We start from the raw sequence: 12,408 nt of genomic DNA, 5'->3' as shown, positions 1-12,408 counted from the left end.
AAAAATTTTGTGGGGTGCCTGGGTGGCTCAGTTGGTTAAGTGTCCGACTTCGGCTCAGGTCACAATCTCACGGTTAGTGAGTTTGAGCCCCGTGTCAGGCTCTGTGCAGACAGCTCAGAGCCTGGAGCCTGCTTCAGATTCTGTGTCTCCCTCTCTCTTTGTCCCTCCCCTGCTTATGTTTTCTCTCTCTCTCTCTCTCTCTCTCTCTCAAAAATAAATACAAATTAAAAAAAAAAATTTGAGACCAGAGAGTTTTATGATAAGCATACTCACTTAAATAATGTTTCTTTTAAAAAAATCTTTCCCAAAATGTGTGGTGCTTTTAAATATCTAAAATTACTGTTGAGAAAATGCTACCTAAAATTTTCTCCAAGTTATTTAATCACATGCTAATTAATACTTGCTTTTAAAAACAAGAACCCTTTGAGGAATTGTTCCTTTAAAATGTATAGGTAATCTACATATTAATCAATACACAGGCAGTACCCAAATGACAGAGGAGTGAGGCTCATGAAATCCTTATGGACGAGCTGGAGAAATGTGATCCAAATTAAATATTTAGACGGATTCACACATGGTTGGATCCCATACCCAGAGGGTGTAATAGATCCTATTATATGAAGGGGGTTGTGTAATAGCCTCTTCCATAGTTCTTTCCCTAACAAAATCATAATCATCATTTTATTAATTACTTGAATGAGGGTATTTTTGAGGCAGTTCCCAATTACATAAATATTAATCTTGAAAGGTTAATAATCTAATTCTTGGACAACAGAATCTGAAAAAGCCTCGCAGGTTGGTAACAATGGTAGTGATTTCAAAGTGAGTTCCAAAAAATCCAGTTGTTTAGGTTAGAGAGAAGATGACTTAATAACAACAGGAAAAAGTCTTGGGGAGTTTAGTTCATTTTAAACCTAATGGGATGACAGCTTAATGGCATATATGTAGGTGGGTGTGTATATGTGTATATGTGTATATGGACACACACACAAGCCTCATTAAATTCAAGAAAGATGTTACTGATTCTTAGTTTTATAGCACAACAGTGGCACAGCTTTCTTTGGAGCTGATTGAGTTTTCCAGCATTGGTGAAGTTGACACAGATGATGATGTAGAAGAATTTTAAGTAGAATTTGGGGGGTATGTGGTGGTGTAATACTTGAATTCACTGAACTTTGAAGGTCACTTCCAGTGTGATATTTAATCTTTTGAAGTTTTACCTCTACAAATGACTGCAAGAGAATATACCATACGTATTATTTCTGAAGCTAGAATTTCTTTAAATATAAGATTCTTGCAAAACTTAATTTTTTTTATTTAAAAAATTTGTTTAATGTTTATTTGAGAGAGAGGGAGAGAGAGAGACAGGGTGTGGGCGGAGGAGGGGCAGAGAGAGAGAGAGAGACACACACACAGAATCTGAAGCAGGCTCCAGGCTCCAAGCTGCCAGCACAGAGCCCAATGCGGGGCTCGAACTCACAAACTGTGAGATCATGACCTGAGCTGAAGTCGGATGCCCAACTGACTGAGTCACCCAGGCACCCCAATTCTTTTTTTTTTAAAGTGTATTTATTTTGAGAGAGAGATTGTGTGCGCAAGAGAGGGAGGGGCAGAGAGAGAGGGAGAGAGAGAATCCCAAGCGGGCCCTTCACAGACCCTGAGGTGGGGCTCAATCCCACAAACAGTGAGATCATGACCTAAGCTGAAACGAAGAGTTAGCTGCTTAACCCACTGAGTCACCCAGGTGCCCCTCAAAACTTAATTCTGTTAATATTTTCAAGCAATTTTGAATCTTGTCCTGGAAGTGAGTCAATTGAACAGGCTTTAACAGCATGAAACTATCCATGTTTATGGTGTAGAAGCCAAGGGGAGCTTTTGTGATTTTTTTTTCAATTCAATAACTACATCTGTCTGTCTGTTTGACCCAAATTCATGCATGGTTTATTTTGCATTCCAGACGATCTCAACATACGTGGCATCATAGCAGCTGTAGTAGGTGTGGCCTTTGTGATTTCTGTTTGTGGCCTTGGTGTGTGCTATGCTCAGAGAAAAGGCTACTTTTCAAGTAAGTGGATTTCACCCTTCTTTGCTAGACAACTTCCGGTGGATATAGTTTTCTTATGAGACATTGTTTCTCCCAATTAGTTCTAACAAACCCTAGATACTATTTTTCATTGGTTTTTCTGCAGAAGAAAATGTTCAACATGACATGTAGGTGAGTTATGAAGCACTTTGGCAAACATAGGGACAAAAGGCAGAGCTGCCTCATCGGAACATTCAGGAAACACCACAGAGTATGTGAGAGGCGCCCTGGAGTGGCGTAATGCCGCAGCACTTACTGGGAGATAGTCAACATCCATGGATAGTTCCAGTATATTTACATGTATTTAAGATCTCTTTACGTTAGGAATTACATATCTCAAGATGTAAATTGATTTCCACTTTTATCATAAGAAGTTTCAGGGAAATATTCTATCAGCGTCGAACAGTGGAATGTGGAATATCAAATTTAGCACCACTGTATATACAAGAGAATTATTCAATAAAAACAAGTGGGGGAGGGGCAAAGAGAGAGACTCTCTAGCAGGCCCCCCCGGTGTCAGTGCAGAGCCTGATGCCAGGACTGATCTCAGGAACCATGAAGTCATGACCTGAGTGAAAATCAAGAGTTGGGCGTTTAACCACTTACTGAGCCAGCTAAGTGCCCCACATAGTTTTTACTTCTTCAAGTTTAGACTTTTTATAACTCCACACCCCCATTTGATGATAAAATATGTTTGATATGAGTGATTATAATATGAATTATGAAAAAAATAATGTTTTATTCTCTTAACATATTTCTCTACTCCCGGTCTTTAAAATTATCTGAGAGCTCAAAAGCTGTAGAACTTCGTCGCGTCCATTGGCAATAGTGTAGAAAGCAGAGTTTTTTTTAACAGAAGAGTACATTTATAGCATAAGCAAGTTTTAGACCCATTGTTTCACAGTGAACATTAATTTTAGAATTTAGGTTTAAAAAACATTTTATGCAACACAAAACTTAACCTATAAATAGATACTATGTCATAAAATGTTTCCATGAGCATTGTTTCAAGAATGTTCCCTATAATTAAGAATAACTGCTCTGTGAATTAATAGCTCTTTTCCTTAGTGCTCCAGTCTTAGACTAGTGTAAATGTAACTTTCTGCATGGACTCCAGCTGAGTCCCCCTGCTGGCCACCAGTGAAAGTACAGACAGATAAGATTACTCCAGAATTCTTGCCATCTTTATCTCCACTTGTAAAAAGTATCTGTCTGAATGTTTTTATTGGAGACTTGGTGAATACATTTTTCTTAAAATAATTAAAGATTCTACTTGGGTATTACGAATTCATTAGTGAAGAATATTACTCCACAACCTATGCAAGAGGATCATTTTCTTAAACTTGCTTGCATTTCTGATAAGAATTGGCAAACTATGACCTGTGGACCATATCCTGCCTGCCACCTGTTTTTCTGTGGCCCACAAGCTAAAAATGGTTTTTACAAATGAACATTTGCAATCTGTTTGGTAACAAGGAACACTAACTTTGAATCTTAATTAAGAGAAATGTTATTCCCTCTTCTAGTCTTCCGATTAATAGACCTATACTTAAGACTTTGATTATTTTTATATGTTGAGTTGTATTAATAAAAATTTTTGGAAACTTGCTCTCTCTTATTATACAAGTACCTACATAATATTCTCAGTTTTACCTATTGGCCTACAAAGCTTAAATATTTGCCTAGTGGCCCTTTACAGAAAATGTTTGCCAACCTTGATTAGAAAGTACAGATATAACAAGAGAGAATCAAGATTGAGAAAAAGAAATTAAGCCTAAACTCACTTTTATATTAATATATTAACATATATTATGTTAATATATTAATATATTAATCTGCATCATACCATATTAACTCTTGCATTAATGATATACACTTATTCTTTTGTAGAAGAGACCTCGTTCCAGTAAGTATACTTTCTTAAATGCATGCCTTTCCCCCACCTCAACTAATTTTCTGTTAATCATCTGTTTCAAGTCAAACATGAAAAGTTGGTTGTGAAGTATCGTATGGAAGTGACTCATACTTATCAAGAAATACATCCCACCTCATGCCTCATGCCTATCTGTCAATGTTGCTCAATTACCTAGAGAAGAAATGTAGTCACTAATTTGCCCCTGTAGGCATTTCCATAGTACTACTTTGGAAAATATATTTGCTGTATTTTGCTAAATTGAAAATTTTCAAATAAGTTTTGACTTAACAGCATTTTCACATTTAATTGAATACTTATTTTGTGCCCAACCCTGTCCTAGGGAATGGCAATACGGCAGTGAACAAAACAGACCAAATAACTCTCTGCCTCACGGAGCTTACATTGAAAAAGATGGACAATACACACAAATGTAAACTCTGCAGTTTGTCAGATTGTCATAGTATTGTGGCGAAAACTAAAGCGGGTAAGAGAATGCACAGGGTGGGAGTGGAGACTGTCCTTTAGGGTGGTTAGGAAGGGCCTCACTGATGAAGTGATATTTGAGAAAGACCCGAAGGAGCAGAAATCTGTCTGATACCCATGAGAAGAGCATTCAAGCAGAGGAGAAAGAACGGATGGAAAGGTCTTGAGGCCCGGCTTGCCTGGAGTATCTGAGGCATATCGAGGGGATTGGTGTGGCTGAAACAGATTGAGGACAATGGAGAGAGGGGATGCACAAAAGTAATGGAGGCCAGATTACATGGAGCCCCTTCCGGGCAGTTGTGAGGAGTTTGACTTTGATTCTGAGTAAGATGGGAAGTCGCTGGAAGGTTTTGAATGAGGGAGTAGTATCCTGTTACTTAATTCTTAGAAGCTCACATTAGCTGTTCTGTGAGGAATAAACTATAAGGTGACATAGAGTGGAGGAAGCAGGGAGACCAGTTAGGAAACTACCCAGTAATCTAGCCGAGAGAAAATGGTGGCTGGTTCCAAAGCGATGGTGTTGGAGATGTTGAGAAATGATAGGATTCTGGATAGATTTTAAACAATTTACTGATTTGCTGGATGTGGATACGGGAGAAAAAGAAAAATCAAAGATAGCTCCAAGGATCTGAGAAGAATAGAGTTACCATTTACTGAAATGTGCAAGACTTCAGGGGGAGCAGGTTTGGGGGGCTTAGATGGGAAGGTCTGAATGTTTTGGAATTTTCATATTTGAGATGCCTACTTAGCTTCCAAAAAGAGGTATTAGTAAGTAACAGAATGTATAAACCTGGAGTTTGGGGGACATATGTTAACTAGGATTAGAAATCTAGGAATCAGAGATCACCAAGTTTACATGCACTTGATTTGTGACGGTCCGTTCTGTGTGCGTGGAAATGGCAGACCCAACCCAGATCTATGGTCGTTCCCCTCTACTCTCAGCTGCGTGGCCTCAGATACTTGCTCATCTTCTAAGTCATTTTGAAGACTTAGCTGCCTTTGATTTCCTGTTCCCAGACTTCCTACTCAACCCTGGTCTCTCTGTCTAATAATATCCCACTACAAGTCCAAGATGACCTCCAAGTTATCAGGGATAGCAGTAGCAAAGGGGAAAAGTTCAGAAAACAGGTTGCCTGATGATATAGCCACTCTGCATTCCACCCTAGGCAATTGTAGGGACTTCCACTTTTATTGAATAAGGTAGAAAGTAATTGGAGGTTTTGGACAGCATCATCTTATACAAGGGGAAAGGCTGGCATTGCTATGGCGAGAAGGTAATTCTTTTCTTCAATCACGATGTCTTTGTTAACGCAGGTAGGAATCTGGGAGGCAATATCTTTTCTCCTAGATACGTTTTTGCCGTTTGTCAAATCCATCACCCTCAAAATTTTGGGGATAACGAATTGGATGTTATATTAATTTGCTAGGGCTGCCGTAACGAAGTGCCACAGACTGAGTGGCTTAAACAGAAATTTGTTTTCTTACACTTCTGGAGGCTAGGGATCCAGATCAAGGTGACAGCAAGGTTGGTTCCTTCTGAGGACAACAAGGGAAGGATCTCTTTCAGACCTCTCTCCTTGGCTTATAGATAGTCTTCTCTCTGTCTTCACATTGTCTTCTGTCTGCCTGTGTTTGTGTCTAAATTTACTCTTCCTATAAGGCCGCCAGCCATATTGGATTAGGGCCCACCCTAATGACCTAATTTGAATTTAATTACTATTTTAAAGTCTCTATCTCCAAATACAGTCACATTTTGAGGTACTGGTAGCTGGGACTTTAGCATGAATTTTTGAGGGGAATACAGTTCAGCCTACAACAGATGACTAGAACCCTAGTTACTGTGTAAAGCTTTCTTCCCATGGGAAAAAGTGAACTTTGATGATAATTGATCAAGCTTTCAAAATGCTAAATGTTAAAAAATTGGTAAGTTAAAAGTGAGTAAGTTTCTGTTGGCATAATCCACAGAAATCTTTAGTCCTAGGGCTACAATGAGATACCTAGGGTTTCCCGGGCCAATCCCTTGCTGCACGGCTTTCTCTGTGAAATTTGTCTACAAACGGAAGAAATTCAGTTGGGATTGCTGGCCTTTTTTTTTTTTTTTTTTTTTTAATACTGTCTTTTATATTCTATAAACAGGAGAAGTAATTCTGCATCTAAAGCCACCACAATGAGTGAAAATGTGAGTATGTTTAAAGCATATTTATAGACCAGATGTGTTTGGGAAATGGGGCAGGGAAGTGAAGTGATTGTACAGAAATGATGAATTTTGACTTTTAATATACTTTGTGCTAGTGTCTATTACTGGTATTTATTTATTTATTTATTTTTTATTATTACTGGTCTTTAGAGGGAGCTGAGTAAATGTTAGTTTCCATCCTCTGTCTAGGACGGTATGATAAAGTTGCCCAGCATTTGTAGACCAGTCGGGGCTTTGCCATACCACAATTTTCTTTCATGATGTTTGCTATTAGTCAGCCTTCTTAGCATCATTAAGTCGGGTATTATCAGCTCCATTTCATAGATAAGAACATTAAGACACAAGTTCTCATAGGATTACAGTGGTAGCACTGGATTCAGGGACCTTGACTCTTGTCAGCTTGCCTCAGCAGATGGCTTCCAACAGATCTGTGATTCCAGGACTCTCCTTTGGTTATACAGAGAAGTTGGAAAATTTATGGATGTGGAAGATCCTCTGCTAATACTGAAAGGCACATTCTAGAAATCCCTGAGGAAATCCCTGAGGAGAAAGTTGAGATACACTCAACTTTATGACCCACGTCCTGCTGCATGGATTCTTGTTTTCTGTCAAAATTTGATTTCCTAAAATCGTCTACTCCAAACTCCATCATAGAAGTCACTTTATTTGTAGTTTACTACGCCAAAATCATATTTTCATTAGTAGATAAGCAGTCTATAACTCCATATTTATAGAAAGCAATACGTAACTCCTATAATTTCTAGAAAATACTCCTTAAATGTGGAATAAAATAATCGCATCCTACCAAACAGTAAGAGACACTTTGTGGGGCACCTGGGTGGCTCAGTCAATTGGGCGTCCGATTTTGGCTCAGGTCATGATCTCACGGTTCATGGATTCGAGCCCCACGTCAGGCTCTGTGCTGACAGCTGGGAGCCTGGAGCCTGCTTCGGATTCTGTGTCTCCCTCTCTCTCCGCCCCTCCCCTGCTCATGCTCTGTCTCTCTCAAAAATAAAATAAACATTAAAAAAAGGTTTTTTTTTAAAAGATACTTTGTGGTGTAGTCAGAAGAGCAAAAACATTTTATTTTTTTTCACTGTCTTCCTCTCAGTTGCCCTCATCCACTGAGAAGTTGAGCTTCCAATTGTCGAGCCTCCAATTTGCCCCAGAGCAGAGTTTCTCGGTCTTGGCATTACTGACAATTTCTTATGATTCTTATGTTGTAATTTTTTTTTAAGCTTTGTTTATTTATTTTGAGAGAGCGAGAGAGAGAGAATCCCAAGCAGGCTCCGCACTGTCACCACAGAGCCCAACACAGGGCTCGAATTCATGAACTGTGGGATCATGACCTGAGCCAAAATCAAGAGTTGGACACTTAGCTGACTGAGCCACCCACGTGCCCCATTATATTTGTAATTTCTTCTATGAATTCTGCTATAATGAAATCTTACAATTTTGTACAAGTCTTTGCTGGGGGGGCTGTACATAGCAAGTAAGATTTCTCCTGCTCTAACTCCCACATTTACTTCCTTACCCTTTAGGCGAAGTTTCAAAGATCTTGTCTCCCAGTATTTATTTAATTCCCCGCAAAATAGAGTTAGTTAAATATATGCTGGGTTGTACCTGTAAGATTCTCATAGTGCATGTAGCTTTATACTCATAAAATGTACTTATTTCTTTAAATATGAATGAATACATTATACTTAAACTTGTTTTTTTTTCCTTTTCCTAGGATTTCAAGCATACAAAATCTTTTATAATTTAAAATAATGCCACCTTTGAGATACACCAAAACCACAGTTGTTACACCAAGCTATTAAAAGATTTAAATCTCTGCTTTGTCTTACATCTGCAAGGAGGTACATGAGGAGATTAAATTGGTATTTCATTCTAATTTTTATGATCGCTAAATTACTTGAAATTGTTATTTTAAACAAATAGTTCTGTCAGCACCTAAATAAAATACGGTCTGGCTTCTTGTGTCTGGACAAAGTTAAAAGAATCACAATACTTTATAGTATTCTGGGGTTTATGAGATGTTAAATGCCCTAACTTCTGGAGGAAGTTCGATTGTGAAATGAACCCACAGAGCATGAAAATATAAACTGTATCCACTTTCTGTACAAGAGTCTGATTTAGAGGGTTCAGAAAACACTCTAAGACAGATGCACTCTAAAACACTTTGACAGATGCAAAAAGAACCTCTGGTCTTATTTCTACCAGAATCCTCTTTTCTCCCCTAATACAATCTTTATTCCACTGCTCATTTATCACTAATCTATTCACAGAAGGGAGGTAGCAGGAGTGGGTCTTATTCCCAAGGATTTGCACTTGGTGTTTATTTTTATTTCTGAGAACCAAAAACAACACGAAGAAATACCTAATGACCAGAGCTCACTCACCTGATGTCATTGATTTCTTCATTAAATGTAACTTTGAGAGTCGAACCCAAACCCAAATGTCTTCTTTCCCTTGAGTTGCTTGTTGCTGTTTCCTTCTCCTAAGACCACTTTGAAGATCATCAGTGAACTTGACATCAGACCTCGCCACTGGACCCCACACACATAACCTTGCAGGCAGGCACCCTTCTCTGCATGATGGGGACTTCATATTTGTCTCTGATAATCATGCAGTGAAATTCTGGGCTGGGTCAAGTCCAGAATTAATAATCAGATCCAGTCCTGCTTATTGAAGAGCCAGAGATACAGAGAGGAGAAAAAGTTGTCTAACAAATGAAATGAACAACGGGTCCAATCATCTGGTTTCTCCACGGTGTCCAAGCTAGTGTTACAAAGTGAAAATTCCAATGATCCATGTAAGAGTAACTAGGCTGTGTTAAAAAGCATAATCTTCTATAACTTACTGTGATTATTCAATTTATCTTGAAAATAAAATATGGGTAGGGCATTTCCAGTTCTGGGCAAACCTGGATGAAAAGCTTACAAACCTTGACAACTTTGAACATGGCTAAGCTACTTTTAAAGGAATCCATTTTTCCCCCAATAGACAAAGCAAATCCCAGGATTCACTGGGCCAACAAATGGTACCTGGATACCACACCAGGTCACTGGGAAGATGTCTGTTGTCAGACTGTGCCTTGCCCCCCACTCTTCTGTGGCATTGGATGCTTCTCACCAGACTCCTTGCAATATTTCCTATAAAGGGCCAGATAGTAGATATTTTAAGCCATACTGGTTTTATGGTGCCTGTTACAACTACTCGACTCCACCTTGGTAGCACAAAAGCAGCCGTAGACAATAATAAATGGCACGTTTGTGTTCCCACAAAACTTAATTTACAAAAACAGCAGGCATAGACAGGACTGGGCCCACACGCATACTTTCCCAACGCCTGGTGCTGAAGCATGAGAAAAACACCTATCTATAAGCTTTTGCCAAAAAAAATAAAAATAAAAAATAAATTAAGCTAAATGTCGCCCATGCTTTGATTTGGTTTGGTATGAGGAATGCTTTCTTGTTGCATGGCCAGGGGTCCAAGAGTGTATGTGAGTCTCAAAGGCGGCTCTTCAGGCATACCTACCAGCACACAAGATCAACTTCTTCAATTTAAATGACACAGATTGTGGGGGAAAACATGCAGTGCCTTACTAACGCATGAAAGCTGCTGAGCCATTTGGCTAGAAGATTCATCTTATAAAGTGTTAACATATAACACTCTCTGAGTCAAATATATATTATACGTTATCTTAATATATTGTACGTAGCTAAGTAAGTCATTGTGTACAGGATGCTTGCTCCCACACAAAGGACATAATGTTGAGCACTCGTTTTCCATTTATTAAAAGTATATCCACCTATATCTGGACTTGTGTTTCCATTTGCTTTTGAGGAACTTGAATATTAACAATATTATAATATTGAGGTAAAACCTCATTATAATTCATAGAGAGTTTTGATTTTCTTTTTCTGCAGTGAAATTGTGTTCTATAAGGATGAGGGCTCTAACATCTCTAATAGCAAGTTTTGCTTGGTTTTAATTATCGTTGTTGTTATTGTAACTAGATTTAATCTATTTTTAGTTAGGGGTTTAACCTAACTAAATCTGGAACGATTGTTTTTTAGTATAACTTTGCGAAGAATTTCCTTCACCTCATGAGTGGTTTTGTTTGATTAAAGTCTATGTTAATAAAAATAGCTGAGCTTGTTCAACTTTTTAGGCCCATTTAACCGGTGCAGGGGAAAAGTCATCCACATACCGTTCAATAAAACCTGGGAAACTATGCCCTCTTACCATCTGTAGCTACAAGGTTAGCTCTTTAGCTGCTTAAGATTAGAATCTCATCTTTCTTCTGGGTGCCTGCCAACTTCCCAAATGCTGGGGGAAAAAGAAAATACCTTGCAAATAAAAAGTCAGAACTATTAAACATTTTATACATGTGAAGTGGGGGTGGATGGAGGTGCAGGTGTATACAATCTCATTCATCTCAATGGTATTATAAAGCGGATCATGTGGTCATTTGCAGACCAGGAAACAAACTCAAGAGTCAGTCTGCCAAGTTCACAAAGGGAAGTAAGGGCTCATGGTCTAAGAAACACAGGTCCATCTGATCCAGGATGTTTCATACAAGATGTTTTTTCTCTTGCCCCCAACATACTTTCTTTTAGATTCTTACTTCTCTCATGCCACACCCTCTCTTCACCCTTAGTAATCTCTGGCTAGTTCACCCCTCCCCAGTCTCACAGCTCATAACCTTTTTCTGTCTTGCCTATCCCCAAATTTTGCAAATTGCAAATTGTAAGTGCCTGCCAAAAAGGAAATAGCTTTTTTGAGCAGGATGAAAGAGTTGGCAAAAGGTATCAAAGGAGACAGCAGGAGATGGTGAAGGAACTGTTTCCCCAGGTTCTTAGGACAAGAATGATAAGTTTCCCGTACTCAAGCAGAGGCATCATCTAAAGTAATTGGCCTTGTGCCTTCTTGCCAGTGTCTTACTGAGGTCAAACATCTGAAATAAGACTGTCCCACTGGGATGGGGAACAGAGGGGAGTCTGGAAGAGGTGGAGTTGAAACAGACCTCCCACTTAGGTAATCTGTACAACAGGAAGACCTCCTGGCCCAAAGAGCCCCCCAAGAATTTACACATGCAGCCCCTAACCAGAGAGAGCCAGCATTTATAGGCTCTGCTAAAGCAAGGGCAGCAGCAGAGAACTAGTAACAAAGACAAAGAAAATCCCACACTAAATGGATTTAAATAAGCAAAAACTGCCTAGAACAGAAGTCCTCTTTGGTTATCATTAAAGGTAACACTAGAGGGGCACCTGGATGGCTCAGTTGTTTAAGCATCTGACTCTTGGTTTCAGCTAAAGTCATGATCTCACGGTTCATGGGTTCGAGCTCTGCATCAGGCTCCATGCTGAGACCATGGGGCCTGCTTGGGATTCCCTCTCCCAGTCACTGCCCCTCCCCTGCTCACATTCTCTCTCAAAATAAATAAACTTAAAAAAAAAAGAGGTAACACTAGATAAGACATGTGCCCCTTTCCAGTTCTTTGTACCTTTCTTCAACTCAAATTCCCTCTTTTGAAAAGGATGGTAGTCAGGAGTGGATTCAGGCCCACCCAAAGGGCCTAACTTTAACTTAATCCCATCTAAAAGTCCTATCTCCAAATACAATCACATCCGGAGGTGCTGGGGCTTAGGACTTCCATAAATGAATTTTAGGGGAACACACTTCAACCTGTGACACCAGGCATGGGAGAAGAAAAGTTACTTT

General features: G+C 39.1%; 1 protein-coding gene across 3 annotated transcripts in view; it reads left to right on the top strand.

Moving 5' to 3' along the window:
* The window catches only part of JAM2 (junctional adhesion molecule 2), a 59,655-nt gene extending 50,975 nt beyond the window's left edge, over positions 1-8,680 (top strand). Inside the window, exons 7-10 of one of the 3 annotated variants that reach the window (XR_007457469.1) lie at positions 1,958-2,065; positions 3,974-3,989; positions 4,339-4,482; positions 6,618-6,665. Coding sequence is in view for 2 of the 3 variants with exons in the window: in XM_049629316.1 (XP_049485273.1) it covers positions 1,958-2,065; positions 4,339-4,482; positions 6,618-6,652 (287 nt within the window). In the remaining variant the exon portion in view is untranslated. Of the gene's footprint in view, positions 1-1,957; positions 2,066-3,973; positions 3,990-4,338; positions 4,483-6,617; positions 6,666-8,410 lie in introns of those variants that run through there. The other 2 variants (XM_049629317.1, XM_049629316.1) reach the window with 2 other exon arrangements.
* The last annotated feature ends 3,728 nt before the right edge of the window (positions 8,681-12,408 follow it).

This window comes from Panthera uncia, chromosome C2 (assembly GCF_023721935.1).
Source record: "Panthera uncia isolate 11264 chromosome C2, Puncia_PCG_1.0, whole genome shotgun sequence".
Lineage (NCBI taxonomy): Eukaryota > Metazoa > Chordata > Mammalia > Carnivora > Felidae > Panthera > Panthera uncia.
The sequence above is the reverse complement of the archived record's forward strand: the minus strand, read 5'-3'. Positions and strand labels throughout refer to the sequence as shown.